The sequence below is a fragment of the Sceloporus occidentalis genome, unplaced genomic scaffold, assembly GCF_023333645.1.
Source record: "Sceloporus occidentalis isolate IW3139 unplaced genomic scaffold, rSceOcc1.0.p SCAF_4, whole genome shotgun sequence".
In the NCBI taxonomy this organism is placed as follows: domain Eukaryota; kingdom Metazoa; phylum Chordata; class Lepidosauria; order Squamata; family Phrynosomatidae; genus Sceloporus; species Sceloporus occidentalis.
Window position 1 is genome coordinate 86,359,144 of NW_028316984.1, and position 16,686 is coordinate 86,375,829.

General features: G+C 41.4%; 1 protein-coding gene across 7 annotated transcripts in view; it reads right to left on the reverse strand.

Moving 5' to 3' along the window:
- The window catches only part of SYT7 (synaptotagmin 7), a 307,574-nt gene that overhangs the window by 90,086 nt on the left and 200,802 nt on the right, over window positions 1-16,686 (reverse strand). For all 7 annotated transcript variants that reach the window (XM_089520749.1, XM_089520746.1, XM_089520745.1 and 4 more), the window contains exon 3: window positions 3,508-3,587. In XM_089520749.1, the coding sequence (XP_089376875.1) occupies window positions 3,508-3,587 (80 nt within the window). The remainder of the gene's footprint in view (window positions 1-3,507; window positions 3,588-16,686) is intronic.

The following is a 16,686-nucleotide window of genomic DNA, read 5'->3' on the forward strand; positions in this document are numbered from 1 at the left end:
TTACTAGGCAACTAAGGTTGCAATCCAAAATGTATTTACTAAACTGTAACTCTTATTGGACACAGTAGGACTTATTTTCAAAGAAATATGCACACACTTGTACTGTGAGGCTCCAGTCTTGTGCCACTTACTTGGACGTCCGAGGCACTGAAATCAATGCAACTTAAATTCCAGTACCCATGTTATCAGACTGGACAGCAAGTTTTCTTTACTATACTTTTGTTCAGCCCTGAACCAACCCCTGTCAAGGAGAAAAAGAAGGGAAGCATTTACTTGGAAGAGGTCCAGCTCAATTGGCTGTTCAAAATCAACTCCTGCCAACAAACCAGAAATATATTTTTTTTTAAAAAAAAAACATTGGGGTAGAGGAACAGCAAAGTAACACTATCTTAGTATCAAACAAGGAGTTAGGTTACAAGCTTAGAGTAGGCATAACTCAAAAAAGCTAGGTAACAGACTTAGTGCACTACTAAATTAAAAAGTCAGTGTTCCAGGTCTTTCTTCTGATGTTTTGTAATTCTCCAAACATATTAGAGTGGGTGCTCAGAGTATTTATCCCACTTCTTCTCCATAGCCTTTACCCTAAAATTTCCCAGAAAATGTTACAAAATGAAAACATGGAAGCCCATTTAAGATAATACAGTGGGATTCTGTAGAGAGGTTCTAGAGCAGATGTAAGAACTGGGAAGTCCTCCAGAAGTCCAACCTTAGCCAGCAAAACCAGTAGTGAGGAAAGCTGGGAGTTGCAGTTTGACAACAACTGGAGGGCCATACAGTTCCCATGCCTGATTCAGAGGCTCCTACTGTGTATATAAGGCAATGGGGGGTAGTATTTCTGGAGAACTGCAGGCCATATAATTCCATTTTGAAGGTGGCAAGGATAAAGCAGGAGGTGCAAACCTTCCAGATCAGGCGGAGAAATTAGACAATGGTGGTGAGACTAAGGACCTTATCGGACACAGTGCCAAGCCACTCCCATTCAGTGCTGAGGTGAATGGGGATGGCTTGGCACTGGGCGACAGAATGGGGCCATTTTAAGGACACTTTGGGGTGTGGTAAAATGCATTTTTCTTGGACTAGTGTGGCCCCAAGTGGCTCCTTTCCTTGCCCATAATGGGGGGGGGGGGAAATGTGTCAGATAAAGTCCTAAGGAAACTGTTTAAGACCCCAGTTTTCTCCTAGAGAAGACTTTTCTGGCAGCAGAGAGTGAAAGGGGGTTTAAATCAAAGTCACATCAACAAATATGCTTTTTACAATTGGTCCCACTGTAGTGTTGTATTTTATAGGCCTATGATACTGCACAATTTATTAGCCAGCCATTTTTTTGTGTGAACACACAAGGTCTTTAGCCTTCTCTGCCAGAATGCTGGTGCCTCACAAACTACAAATCCCAGGGTTCTATAGGATGGAGCCATGGCAATTAAAGTGGTGTCAAACTGCATTGTTTCTGCATTGTAGGTGCAGCCTCAGAGTGGTTTGAGAGCAATATATATATCCATGGCCTGATACAGATAGCCAAAAGTGCCATCATAGGGCCGATTTTAGGGCTCTGGAGGACTGGGTGTCCATACATACCCAGCCCTTCTAGTGGAGCCCATGCGCCATCTTGCCAGCGCCCTATCCATGTGGGGTTCATGACGATGATGCATGGGCGTCCGCATGCCCAAATAGCGCTCACTGGAAGTGGCGGCATCAGAGTGTATGAGCGTCATTATGACACTCCAAAAAAGAAGCTGCTCCAGACAGCTTCTTTTTAGGGCGGGTGTCAGTGCCATGTGGTGCAGCTGCTGTGGCACCAATGAGGGGGAAAGATGGGCGACATGGAGCCGCTCGTCTGTCGAGCCCTATATATCTCAAAAACAGATTATGTGGTTGGCCATATATTTTGCCTGAAATAGCAAACTGATAGCTGTAATATAAAACATGGGAGCATAGTCTTGTTTAGAAATCTGAATAAAAAATAAGCCTTGGGTAGTTAATTAACTGTAAATCTCATGTCCACACTATAAGTGGCCAGGAGACTTTTGCTAACTTTCTGCCATGGGTAGGCTTGAAATAAAGTCCCTGAGAAAGAAATCAGTGATATAAACTGCTATTCCAGGAGGGGACTTAATGCTTGTTCTGATATAACTGAGCTCTTATTCTGATGTGTGTATATCAAGAATGCATAGTTGCAAATAAGCAAACATTATAGTATGGAACTGATTACTTGGGTGTCTGCAACTGTTTATGTCACAGGTATAAGGAAGGGTAATAAGTCTGAAATACAGAGATGTGTTCAAAGAAAGCAGTCTGCTAAAAAAAGAGAGGAGGAAAACAGGAAAGATGGAGGAGAAAAAAGGGTAGAGATCTGCAAAAATTGCACATGCTAATTTATAGGGTTAGGTACAAATTAAGAAATAACTGCTATAGTTTAACTAGAAATACATCTGAACATACTGTAGGAGAGTGATTAGGTGAACTGTGTGCCTCCTCACTAATGAAGCAGCAGTAGTAGTAGTAGTAGTAGTAGTAGTAGGTGCTGAGGGTGAGGGTGTTAAGAGAGGACAAGTGAGAAGCAACAGGGGACAAAAAGGTTATTAAAGGTTAGGACTGGAGTCTTGGGATGCAGTGATGTATCTAGAAGTTCAGAGATTACTTTCACTGGGAAGACAGTGAGGGCAATACAAAGAGGGCAATATTACTTAAACAGGGCATAATCTCAGGGTAATACAGGGAAAGCACTGGTGTGTGAATGTTGGAACAAGATGTATTTAATGGAAGTGGGAGCAGTTTGGAGAAAGTGTATTTAACAGAAAAGTGTAGTATTGTGTAGAAGAGCAGGGTGTTTATGAAAATGCCAGAACAACTGCACACACTGTCCAATCGGCCATCCACATTCATGGGGGTTAGGGGAACAAGACCCCCATGAATGTGGAAAAACCATGAATAAGCCAGTCCCCCATGTGGTAGCCATTTCTAGGGTGGAAGGGGTTTGGGGGACTGGATCGCTCCCTTCCTATGCCCCCTCCAGCACTGGAGATGCCTCAGAGAAGCGTTTCCAGGGTAGGAGGAGTTTGGGGAACTGGAGCACTCCCATCCTCTGCCTCCTCCTAGCCTGGAATTGGCTTCTCTGAGCCATTTCCAGGGTGGGAGGGGCTGGGGCAGAGAGAAAACATGGGAGGGAGGGAGGAGGAGGAGTGCACCGATTTAATATTTGTGAATGACCAAATATTCGTGGATAACCAAAACAGCTAATGTCAAACCCGTGAAAATTGAGGACCCACTGTAATGGTGTCCAAGTGAAACATGGACACATGTGTGCTTAGGCAATACAAGAGTGGAGGAGATGGTCAGTGCTCTAAGGATAACTGAGGCAAGACTGAATGTGGATGACTTGTTTTTCAGATGCAGGGTTGCCTGTAGGCATAATAGCTAAATGTTGTCCCCAAGGATTTAAGTTCACGCAGTGATTGTGATCCAGATACCTCCAACCCCTTCACTCCAGTAATCCCTCCTGGGACTTACTTAATGGTTTTCTTTTCGCTGCGGCCTCGGCTGGAATCTGGCGTTCCCACCGTCTCCAAGGAGTTTTTGTAACGTTTGCCCTGAAATTAAATGGAAAAGTGAAGGTGAGGATGGGGTTTACCTGTGACAAGGAAATGATTTTTTTTTCTCTGAAAGGGGAACAGCAATAGCTTGTTTCCTTCTTCCTCTCTTCCAGTCGCACTACTTGTAGTTATTATCCAGGGCATGTAAGGCCAGTTTTGCCCTACAGACTATTTGCAAATAGAACATTTGCATAGCAGACTACTGTATAATGGTAATTTGGGGGTGACCTCCACAGAGCTGTTGGGTATAAAGAAGAAAATATCCAACCTTGGCCACTTCACGCCCCTTGCTAATTAGAATGGAGTAATAACTTTGATTTAGCTTAGACTGAAAGCAGTACTATATAAGGATGGCTTTACTTGCTGCTATATAGTAATTCTCCACACATTTCCTCTTTGTAGATAAACCCTGCTAAGCAGCTAAGGAGGCATTTACCAAATCAAAGGAGAAGTGCCAAAATGATAAAACCAGAAAACAACATAAATATCTTATGAGAATAACAAACACAATCATGTCCACAAGAAATACAAAATGCAGTGAGGCTCATTAATGAATGACCTATTGTAAAACATGATATGTGGAAGGAAAGCCCCTAATCTTCCTCACCCCCCCCCCCCTGATCCTGCCTTTTAAATCACAATGAGATGGAAATATTCATGGTAAATTAACGAATACAATAGGGGCAGTGTGAACCTGGAGTGCTGGGTACTGTGTTTATTTCAAGATAACACTAATTTCCATTTTTTATTATAAAAAGCAATAAGAAAAGTGTTTAGTTTTATTGATAATTTCCCTGTGGGCTTGTTTTAAAAAATAATAAAATCTGTAAATTCTGCTTTGGTCAGACTTCACCTGGAATATTGTGTCCATTTCTGGGCACCAGTGGTGTCACTAGGGTTGGTGCCACCCAGTGCAGTAAATCATGATGTCATTCCCCTTTGACATCCTTCCATACCACACCATACAGAATTCTTAGTAAAGTTTTTTGTACTAATGTTACTCATTAATTGTAATTCTCATATATTACTTAATAGTTGTAATAGGTAAGACTTGTGACGTATCAAAATGAAAATTATACCTTTAAATTACAATATTATACCTACATGGATTTACATGTACATAGTTTCATATGATTAAAGTTAAAATTTGGTAACTTGTGATTTTTTTTTAAAAGCAAATTTAAAAAGAATAATTAAAAAACATTTTAATTTTAAAAAGTAAAAAAAAATTAATTTAATTTTTTTAAAAATAATAACCCTCCTTTCTCCTCCCACTGAGCCTTGCCCACTCACACAATTTTTTCAGCATTTTAAAGGGACACAGCTGAACACCATAGCCTGTTTCTGCCCAAAGGCAGATGTTTTGCATGCAGTGGTGTCACTGCCCTTAGGGTGTCACCTGGTGCAGCTCGCACCCCATGGTGACGCCCCTGAGATGAATATCACAGTCCCTTTCTGCCCAAAGGCAGATATTTGGGAAACAATGGTGTCATCACCCCCCTAGGGTGCCACCTGGTGTGATCTGAATCCCTTACACACACACACTGATGATGCCCCTGAGCCAAATGTCACAGCCTGATTCTGCCCAAAGGGAGTTGTTTGGAGAGCAGTGCTGTCACCCCCCCCCCCCTTTTAGGGTGTCACCTGGTGTGTTCTGTCCCACTCTGCACTCCCTTGGTGATGCCCTTGCTGGGCACCACAATTCAAGAAGGATGTGGACAAACTGGAGTGTGTCCAGGTGAAGACAACCAAAGTGATGAGAGGTGTGGAAATCATGCCCTATGAGAAGCGGTTTAGAGAGCTAGGTATGTTTAGCCTGAAAAAGAGAAGGTTAATAGCCATGTTTTAATATGTGAAGACATGCCATGTTGAGGATGGTACAAGCTTGATTTCTGCTGCTAGACATGGAGAAATGGATTCAAACTATTCCACCTAAACATTAGGAAGAATTTTCCAACAATAAGAGCTGTTTGACAGTGGAACATACTCCCTCGGAGAGTGGTAGAGTCACCTTTTTTGGAGGATTTTAAACAAAGGCTGGAGGACCATCTATTGGTGGTTCTTTGATTGTGTCTTCCTGCATGGCAGGGGGTTGGACTAGTTGGCTTTCTGGTCTCTTCCAACTCTGTGATTCTATATAAAGTTTTTTTTATTGATCATTCTGTTCACAGGAGATTTACTTTTCTTGTATTTTTAGTATGCATGATCTATTCTGCAGAATTATTAGGTATTCTATTTTTGTGCAATACACTGCTGTGGGTGGGATGCCCAAGAGCTTCCATATTCACCAAAGTAGACTTTTCATATCATCTGATAGATGAAAGTAGTATGTGTACAATGTAAAATCTCTTGATTCATAATTCAATCCTTTCTAGATTTGGACATGAACAAAACCAGGGCACTTGCATTGAGCACTGTAGGATTAGGACTGTAATGACAACTGTTGGGCTTCTGTGGTTATGTAATACAGGGCCATGTTGTGGGATCAAAGATAGAAGTGGGTTGGATTTCAGTGGAAATGACTAATCATGGTTCACAATGAAGGCAGTGGAAACTATTTAGTGCCTTTGACTTCTGAGAATCAAGCATCTGTGATTTAATTATCTGCCCCCTAGAAGAAACATGTTCTCCATAGTTTTTATTATTACAATTTCCTTCAAATCCTGTAGGGTGATTCTAACCACACAATTTTCTTCAGTGTAGGGTTCCTGTTAAGTGATGCTTATTAGGGACACAATCAAAGTTAAAGGCTCCAAGCTGATCAAAGTGTTCTTTTTAAAAAGTGTTTTGAGAGGGAAAGGAGTGAACAAGATCTTAGAGTTTGGTTTGATGGCATCCATGTACAACATTATTTTTAAAATCTGGATAGCTGCTGAACAATTGTGGAAGTATTTGGAATTTTAAAAAAATACCCAATAGTTCTGTATTTCTTATGCCTCTCGATGGAAGTAGAAAAGGTTGTTAAGGATATACTCAGATTCACAAAGGGAGCTGATGGCTATGCAGAAACTTTTGTCTGCCATGCAATTTTATACCTTCCAATATCACAGATGAAAACTGGAACATATGACCGAGCAACATCAGAGTATAGTCAAGATGGCAAACATTATTAACAAGGAAGAATGAACAAGCTATGAGAAGCTGCAGCAGCCCCAGCCTAAGGCAGCTGGGAAAGGGAATATACAACCCTCTCTTCTCCGTTGCTCTTGCTGGGTTAACTGAGTGCAATCTGCTTTTGTATTTTGACTCAGTTTGCAACAATTGAAGTAAAGCAATGACAAAAGGGAAAAGATGTGAGGAGGAGAGAGAAACTAGGACATTTTAAAAGCAGCTGAAAAAGTGGGGTCATAGAGGATTAATTGGGATTTTCCCTGCCAAATCAGGACAGTTGGAAGTTATGTAATTTCTTATTTACTGTATTACCAGGTTAAGCAATTAGTCATGCAACACAAGTAATTAGGAATATCGTATACATGACTAATTCTTAAGCAGCTAGTGGTCTATCAATGAAGTCATTGAGGACTTTTAATGATTCTAGATATTTTAGCCCTTTTAGAAAATAATGTATTCAAGTCTTTCACAGCAAGTCTCAAGTCAAGTCTCAGTCTCTACCGTCAAGTCTGAAGTCCTTGCAAGATACTTTCAAGTCAAGTCTCAAGTTTGAGAGCCAACTTTAACAGAAAAAGAGGAGGCAGAGTGTTTTTCTCAGAGAGGAATAGTAAATGCATAAAGCGATGGCTTGAGGCAGGGGTCGAAGTAGCCTTCTAAAGCTTCTGAAAAGGCGTAGAAGGAGCTTTCTGCCTGAGGCCTGTTACGTAACACATTTGATGTTCCCCTCCGAGAGACTAGAGCAGCTATGATTTCATGTGAGCCTGCCATGTCATATTCCTCCATTGTTGGTTAGGTGCAACACTATCGTTTTGCCAGACTGTTGTTGGCCAGACTGTAGTGTAGAAGAAGGAGTTTTAGCAGGCATAACTTGGTTGTAAACTTGCTGAAATTCCCTCCCTGAAATTCTGTACTACTGTTAAAGGTGAAGGAGTTCTATGCTTGCTTTTATCTAGCAACCATAAGCAAGGATGGGAGGAAAAGTAATTGCTGTCTATGTTTCTCATGGAAAGTAGTTCTAGAGGCACTGGGGAAATATCTCTGTTACAAAATGATAACCCTTTAACTATATCTACTTTCCCCCTTTTAATTTACACCATCTAGAGGAACAGAGAGGGCCCTGCAAGTTCACCAGATGTATTTTCTTTAGTCAGTTTACCACATAGTACAATTTTGTCAAAACTAGGTAGGGCTGCCTTCCCTCCAGATGTATCCAAGTACAGTTCTGATTGTCCACTGCCAACTTGAGCACTGAAGGGCATTTGAAGGATATCAGGATGGGAAAGGCAGGAATAGGAGAATTGCTGCTACCTGCTGTTCCAAGCTTTCAAGACAAACCAAAGTCAGCTTCCCAGGCCTACCTTTCCTCCACATCCACAGCGGGGGTGGGGACACATTTTCAGATTAATTGAACTCTAATTAATTAAGTTCACAGTAACAAAAAACATGTCATAAGATAATGAAGTGTATATTTTGTTCTTAATTGTGCCTCAATTATAAGGCCTCTTGGTTATGATTTCTGATGGCAGGTTCAAGGTATTTCATGATTCTAGGGCAGACAAGGGACAATTAACACTAATTAGTGAACAATTAGCAGATGAAAGCACAGGTGCAGAGGAAAGCTAGGTTTATGTCACTCTTGGTGTAAGTCTGCTGACACAAAGTGAGCACCTCAGTTTAGCTTCAAACATCTTGGGTGTGTGACTAGCACATTTGTTTTTCTTCAATTGCAGAACAGATGTAAACCACAAAGGTTCACAACCACAAAGGACACTAGTGTGATCTCAGGTATCTGTATCAGCAGCAAAATCAAATCAGAAAATGTCTCAAGGGATCACAGGATGTGCTAGGTTAAGACCTGTTCAAGAACAAGGTGGTTCGAAGACTATAAAACTATCTTTACCATCCAAAGGAAACACATGACCCACCTCAAAGAATGAGATATTTATCAACACTAGGTACTCCAACAGGTTGCTGAAATTGATAGACCCCTGAGGCCACTCTCCATGCCATTGTGACAGATGCATGTCATCCTTAGCCCCATAGCAAAAGACTGACTTACTTAGGACTCCTCCTGAGAATTGACTTTGGCCTTCATGGAAAACAGCCCTCAACAGAGCTGAGTGAGCAATTATCGCTCTTCTTAAGAAGTGGCTGGCTATCAGCCTTCATAAACAAACCGCCAGTGATGTAGAGGAATAGGGATTCTTAAACTGTGGGATTTGGGGTATGCTGCAATCATCACCCATACATTCTACCTCATTACTTGCCCGGTGTATGTGTGTGGGGTGTGTGTGTGTGTGTGTATTCAAGTCACCTGATGATGATTTTCATTTCTATGTTGCCTTTCTCCCAGAAAAAGACCCAAGGTGGCTCACAGATAAAATTCTTTAAAAGGTTTTACAATAAAAAATTAAAAATGTGGAGATCCCTATGGCAACCCCATGGATTTAATACTATTTTCTTAGTCCAGGAACACACAGAGGTGATTTTTGCCATTTCCTTCTTCTGAAATACAGCCTCTAGCACCTGATATTTATTGGCGGTCTCCCATCCAAATACTAACCAGGCTTCCAAGCTCAGACAGGCTCTGGTGCCTTTACGTTATTTAGGCTCTAACATGACTGTAAAATCTTTTACTCTAGGTCACCTCAGGGAGGTTGTCTAAAAATGCGTAGCAAGGATTCCATCCAACAGTGACCTGGAAATTTATCTTTGTGGTTCACTTGAAAAGTAATTTGGATGTGATGGTGCTGATTTTTCTTCCCTCATTACCTGTACCCAGAAACCAATCCATTGCATCAGTAAACTAATTGGTTACCAATAGATCTGAAGCAGTGAGGAAGATCCATAGCTTATTATCATCACTCTGTGGTGCAAAATTTCTCCCACAAATCAAGGCACTTACTTGAAAGTTCCTGAAAAGAACTCCTAAGGGAAAAATACATCACTGCTCTTTTGAGGAAACTTGACTAGGGAAGGCTTTGAGGGTCAAATAATCATTTTATATCACACAGAGGTTTTACCTATTTTGTCAATTGGCCATTTGTCTATTGCATTCACTTAAATGTTGTGCCCACAACCTTAGTTTGGCCCTGACAAGTGACCTCAATGTTGTCATTATTCAAGGTCTTATATACATTAGTTCTTATCCTTGACATAGTGTTGAAATATATCACAGTTCAACACTTACTCCTAGCAGCAACTTGGCAATCTATTCACAAGTGTCCTGAGGCCAGAATCAGTGCACATAGTGCTAGTACTGGATTGCTAATGGAGTAATACCACATTGGTCCCTCTGTCAGCTGGACTCTTCTGATCCTAAATCTGAAATTCTAAACATACTTTTTACTGGGGACTAAGTCTGCAAGGACGCCACCATCATGGCTCGTCACCATCCACACGGGAGGTGCCGTGATGGTGCGAGCATCGAGCAGCACCCAAAAGGTGCTGGCAGGAAAAGGCATGATTGGGGCGTGCATGTGCACCAATCGCACCCCTTCCAGGAAGCTGCTTTCAGCAGCTTCTTTTTGCTCATGGGAGGGAGCACATTGTTGCCATGCCATTTGGTTGCTGCAGCATCATCTCAAAAAAGAGGGGTGGCATGGAGCTGCCTGTCTGTCGAGCCCCTATGTTCACACAGGCCCTGCCCACACAGGTAGGACATGATCTTCTGTTGTATAAGCAGAGATATACAGTACAAAAGGAAGCATTCAGTGAATGGTGTCATATTTGATGCCAAAATATGATCTTAAGTGCCCAACCATCCTAAGACCTTGAAACAACCTGAGTCAGTCATGGTTGGTAAGACTTTCTAAGATGAGGTACTGTGAGGTACTGAGTGCTGAAAACACAAAAATATACCATAATCATTATGTCCAGCTGCATTTGGGCCACCTTGGCCTAGAATGCAGAGGATTTTTTTAAATTAAAAGATTATGAAACAGAGTTTGGGAATAAAATTCAGAGACATAGCTGCGTTAGTCTCAGGAAGTAGACTAAGCCTACCAAAGCTTATGCTACAACTTCTTTCGTGCAGATAGGAGTTTATCGCATTAAAGTTGAAACGGCCCTTAAGCATTCTTAAAGGGACCGTTTCTGGAATGGGAGGCGGCGGGGAGTGCTGTATATCGCACAGTGAGAATGCTGCCTCCGCCAAGCATTCCCATTCTGTTCTGGAAGTGTTCCAGAGGGCCGATTTTCGAGAACGCTTGAGAAAGCATTCCCAAAAATCGGCCCTGGGAAATGCTTCCAGAACAGAAGGGGAACGCTCGGCGGCAGTGGCGGTGTTCTCGCTGTGTGATATACAGCGTTCCCTGTTCCAGGAATGGTCCCTTTAAGAATGCTTAAGGGCCATTCCGACTTTAATGCGGTAAACTTCCTAGAGTCAAAGGTGCTACAAGATCCCTTTGCATACAGATTTTGTGATATATAATGCATTTACTTACTGCTATAGTTTAAAGGTTCCTTCAAAGTAGTTAGTTGCTACTACATGCATAAAAGGCAAATATTTTCTTTAAAAAGTAACTAGTTACTTTTACTTGAAAAGAATGCCACAAGCTTCTGGTCTTAGCTACAAAACACACTCTTCTTTTTTCTACCACCTTGTTGCCCTAGTGTCCACAATGCAGCATGAGGTAGCACCACAAAGTACACTGTAATCCAGCACTGTAATGATGTGATATTTCTCCTCTATTAGTGAGTGAGAACACACTCTAACTATGAAAGTGTCATAAAAAAGTTAGTTACATCACACAAGGAGTAAACGTATCTCTTATTAATTGCAACGTAATGTACAGTGGACTCTTCCCATCTGTGAGGGCTTGGTTCATGGATGGGAAAAATTTGGAAACTAAATCCATATTAGTCAATGGGTGATGATGTGTATGCTTCTGTTAGCATACAAGCCCTACACACCACCGTTGGCTAATATGGGATGGGGCAATCCATTGGAGTTCCAATCTGTGGATGGCTAATCTGCCAATATAGTGTATTCACTGTAATAATACCCTAATTGTTGGGGAAAGTAAATAATCATGAGTAACTAGTTATTTGTAATTAGTTACTTCTAGGCTCTGTTTGAAATGTTAGTTTCTATTGGAAAGGGAAGGGAAGGTGGTTTGAAACAAGATGGCTGGCTGGCTGAATGAATGAATCAGCCTTAGAACTGAGATGGATGAAGCAAGCTTGTTTTCTGTGGCTCCAGTGACTAGGATATAGAGCAATGGATGCAAGCTACAGGAAAAGAGACTCCACCTAAACATTAGGAAGAACTTCCTGACAGTAAGAGCTGTTTGACAGCAGAACACAGTGCCTCAGAGAATGGTGGAGTCTTCTTCTTTGGAGGTTTTTAAATAGAGGTTAGATGGCCATCTATGAAAGAAGGCATTCAGTCATCTGCTGTCTCAAAATAGCTGGATGCATCAATAGCATAGAAGTTAAGTACATTTCAGCATCACTGTGCAGAGTTTTAATTATTTGCTCACAACAAGCATAGAACATTGTTCTTTGGTTCATCCAACTCCAAAATAGCCTGTACTGTGTATAAGTCCATTGACTGAACTGCTTATCTATGAGAAATGTAAGGACTTGTTATGAAATGAAGACATGTTTAAAAAGATAATGTTCTGTAACATCTCTCAGAGTAGAACATTACATGAATTTCTGTGATGTGGAGGTTAAAAAGATACTATTCATGGGGAAATATAAGTGACTGTCACAAAAGGCCACATTGATTTTTTTTAAGTTGCTTATGGACTTTTTTGGACATGAGCAATAGATGTGGGACAGGGCCTGGAGCTCAGATGCAAGCGAGGGGAAGCAAGAGATGGATAGATCAGACAGAAGGTAGAAGGTCAGGAGCAGGAAAAAAAAAACACCTTGTTTTAGTGACATCATCTCAAAAAGAATATTCAAGAATCTTTGAGAAAATACAGAGCAAGAAAAAAATCAGGGCAAAGAACTTTCTGTTCAACTCTGCAAACAGCAGCAATCAATGAAATAAGAATAATAAAAAAGAGGGTGGGAGAGAGAAAGGAAAATAAAATAAAAGAATGATTAGACTGGAGAGAAGACAAAACCCCATGAGACTGCAGACAAATTGAGATTACAGATAGATCAAGAAAAGAGAGGCAAATAAAAGACCCTTAGACTTGGCCCAAATATGGTACTAAGAACCTAGGAGAGATTTGAGTGGATGACAATAGATAGATAGTAGAGTTTGAGTGTATCAGTTTAGAGGCGTCATCTAAATATGAAAAGAAGAGGTCTGCAGGAGTGGGTCAAAATTGGAAAACAGCAAGGTTTATGAGCCAGGGCAATCATCTCCAACCTGGCACTTCTAGATATGATGGATCACAGCTCTCATCATCATCATCATTCAGCATAACCAATAGCTATGCAAGCTATCAGTGATGGGAGCCGTAAATTTGAAAGGCACATCTGAAGGGCAACTGGCTGGTGAAGGCTGAGCTATGAAATGAGGAGGTCTGAGAAGAATGACGACTGAACTGAAGGAATATTACTACTCTGCTACCTGTCTACATGTATACTTTCTGATATATGTATATATGCACTTTATACTACTGGAAAATTAGCAAGAGTATACAAATTGTTCAGCTGCCTTTGGTGAAATGGAAATAGCAGTCTGGGTGAGGTGAATTTAGTCAATCATGACAGGGAGAGAGAGGTAGTTCAACTCCCCTCCCGCAATAGTCTCATGGCTGTTGAGTTTCTCTACAGCTTCTATTTAAATAACAAGACATGTCCAATTGATATTGTATATAATTTCATCCTGAGCCTTAATGTCAAGAACAGACAATTCTGTGGGCTCTAGATGGCTTTATCTGTCAGGGGCTGTACTAGTGCTAGATAACTTGCCACTGAATTTACTCTTGCAACAACAGTGCACATGAGGTTGCTAGAAAGTCCTCCTGCACCACAGAGTTCGTTGAGATTTCTGAAAGGAAGAGAAAAGAGGAACCCACCATGGACCTTTCCACACAGGGCACGGAAATAGGGTCAGTTCGCATTGGTCAATGCGTATTCGCGTTATATCGCATTGGAGTTCCACACCTGTGAGCTCAGAATACGTATTGACCAATGCGATATAACGTGAATACGCTTTGGCCAATGCGTATTCACGGCTGGGTTCCGAACTGAAGGCAGCTGGCTCCTCCGTTTTGAGAGTCCGCAAAAATAGTGGATTCACGGGATCCGTATTGATGGCCAGTGCAAAACCTCTGCTGCTTTGGCTGGTGTGTACATCCAATCCACTGGTTCTCCTGAAGACCACCGGGTTACAAAATTCCCTCTGCTGCGCTGGAATTCCCTCCATCTCCTTCCGTTGGCCCTTTCCCCTTTCAGGACAACCGCCGGGGCTGGGGAGCCATTTTTCCACTGAACGAGATAAAGCAGAAACTTTTGTGTGTGTGTGTGGGGGGGGAATGTATATGTATATGTGTCTATATATGTATATATATGTGTGTGTGTGTGTGTGTGTGTGTGTGTGTGTGTGTATATATATATATATATATATATATATATATATATAAAGACTCATACAGACAAATATGTGCGTACACATAAAAAAGGCATCTCACTTTTGGCTGTACCACTATATGTGTGTGTGTGTATATATGTGTGTGTGTGTGTGTGTGTGTGTGTGTGTGTGTATGTATATATATATATATATATATATATATATGTGTATGTATTTATTTATGTATGTGCATACACACACACACACACACACACACACACAGATGGTGCATACCCCTTTTGTAAGTGGCTAAAGGCAGCAATTCTCGCAATATTATGCGCTAAACAGTGACCTCATTCTTCACCCCGGAAGTTAAAAATGTTGCCCCTGTTCAGAGCCCCACAGTGCATGCGCAAGGCTGCCGATGCAAATCGGCCAATACACATTGTATTGGGCTGGTGTGGTAATCCAATCTGCACTTGCCTCGCTTTGCCTGAATACGCATTGGCCGATTCGCAAAACCTCGATTCAGAAGGCCACCCAGGTGTGGAAGAACAATGTGATATGACGCGAATACGAATCGGCAAAGTGTATTCAGAGAGCGCGGGTGTGAATGAACGATGCGTTATAATGCGAATACGTATCGACCAATGCGAACTGACCCTACTTCTGTGCCCTGTGTGGTAAGGTCCCTGGTTGTGTGGATAGGGGGTGGTTGCTGCAATACTGCAGCAGTCAACATTGCAAAGAATAGGCAAGAAAGCTGCATTTTTACTAACAATAGCAATTAGAATTACAATAGGACTCTTCATTTGGATGGAAAACTAGTTACACAATGCTTTCTAAGCCTGTATGGAGGTGCAAGATTTTCACCAGAACAACGGTCCTATTGTGTCATTTGCAATAACATTAACTCAACATGCAAAGGGATCTTTATGGTACTCTCTCTGACTAGGACAAATCTATAACTAATAATACTTTTGTACTTGCAGTCTTACTGAAGTGAGGATAGTCCAAGCCATTGTATTCTCTATCATACAATATACGAGAGCTGGACAGTGAAAAAGCCGATAGAAAGAAAATCAACTCATTTGAAATGTGGTGCTGAAGAAGAGTGCTGGGGATACCCTGGACAGGCAAGAAGACCAACAGGTTTAGAACAGACCAAGCCCAAACTATCTCTGGAAGCCAGAGTGGCTAGATTGAGGCTGTTGTACTTTGGACACATCATGTGGAAAAATGAATCATTAGAAAAGACAGTGATGCTAGGAAAGGCAGTAGAAAGAGAGGAAGACCACATGCCAGATGGTTTGACTCTATCAGGAAGGACATAGGCCTGGGCCTGGCTCTGCAGGACCTGAGCAGAGAGGTTGAGACAGGGTTTTTTGGAGGGGTCACATCCACAGAGTTGCCATGAGTTGAAGTTGACTTGAGGGTGGTTAACAACAACAACTTGTAATTTCTGCTGCATCTAAACACTTCTTGCTTTGGAAGTAAGGGTGAATACAGGAGATGATTATTAAGAATGACATACCTCTTAAGGAAATTGTGAGATCATGCCTCTTTTATTATAAAAGGACAACTGTCATAAAGAAAGTGTTACAGAAGGAATTTGCCTCCTTCTTTTAGCCCAGTGTGTTGTCCTAGCCCAAGAAGGGCAGTTGGCACAAGATGAGATCAAGGTGGTAGGAGTAGCCAGACAGATGGCAAGAACTGGTCATAGAAGTGTCTCAGAAGCAACACCCAGGAAAACTGGAGAGGATAGCTGGACTGTGCAGTATTCTCAAAGCAGTTTAGATTTCCTTCCAGGCAAAGGGAATTGCTCTAAACCCCTGTTTGTTATAACCAACCTCACTGCTTTGCAAAGGACATCTTGCTCAAATCCTCCAGAGTATACTAAGCTCTGCATTGTGTGAAGCCACAAGGAACAGTAGGACCCATTTTGGCTTAGTCACACCTGCTATTCATCCCATTCACAGGGCACATATTCATGATCTCTTAATAAGGATTAGTTCCTTGTTATACATTTCTATCATGTTTCATTCATATAGTCAGAATAGTCTCTTTCAGTATCTGCTTGGATGCAATTCTAATTCATTCACAGGATCTTGAATACAAAGCCAGAGGCTGTCTCTTTCTGGATTAATTACCTGGACTAAGGCAGTGGTCTCTATAAGCATTCCATAGATATGGGATATGTACAACTTTATACTATTTGGGAGCCATCCTTATTAATACTAGATAGGGATTTGGCTGGGTGGTTTTAAAAAAAGAGATTTAGTTGCAAGGCTAAGCCAAAAGTTTCTTGGTTTTGGCCAACTTTTTGGCAGTGTCACAAAGCACTCCTCTTCACCACCAGCCTTTGACAATTTTGTTGGTAATATATCTGAAACTTTGACTGTCTATTCCAGATATACTGTTCTCTTTGTGAATGTATTGTAAACTTTGCTTGCCTGCAGTGACAATGTTGTTACCCAATTCATTGTGTGATTTGTGGTTTGCTGAGAA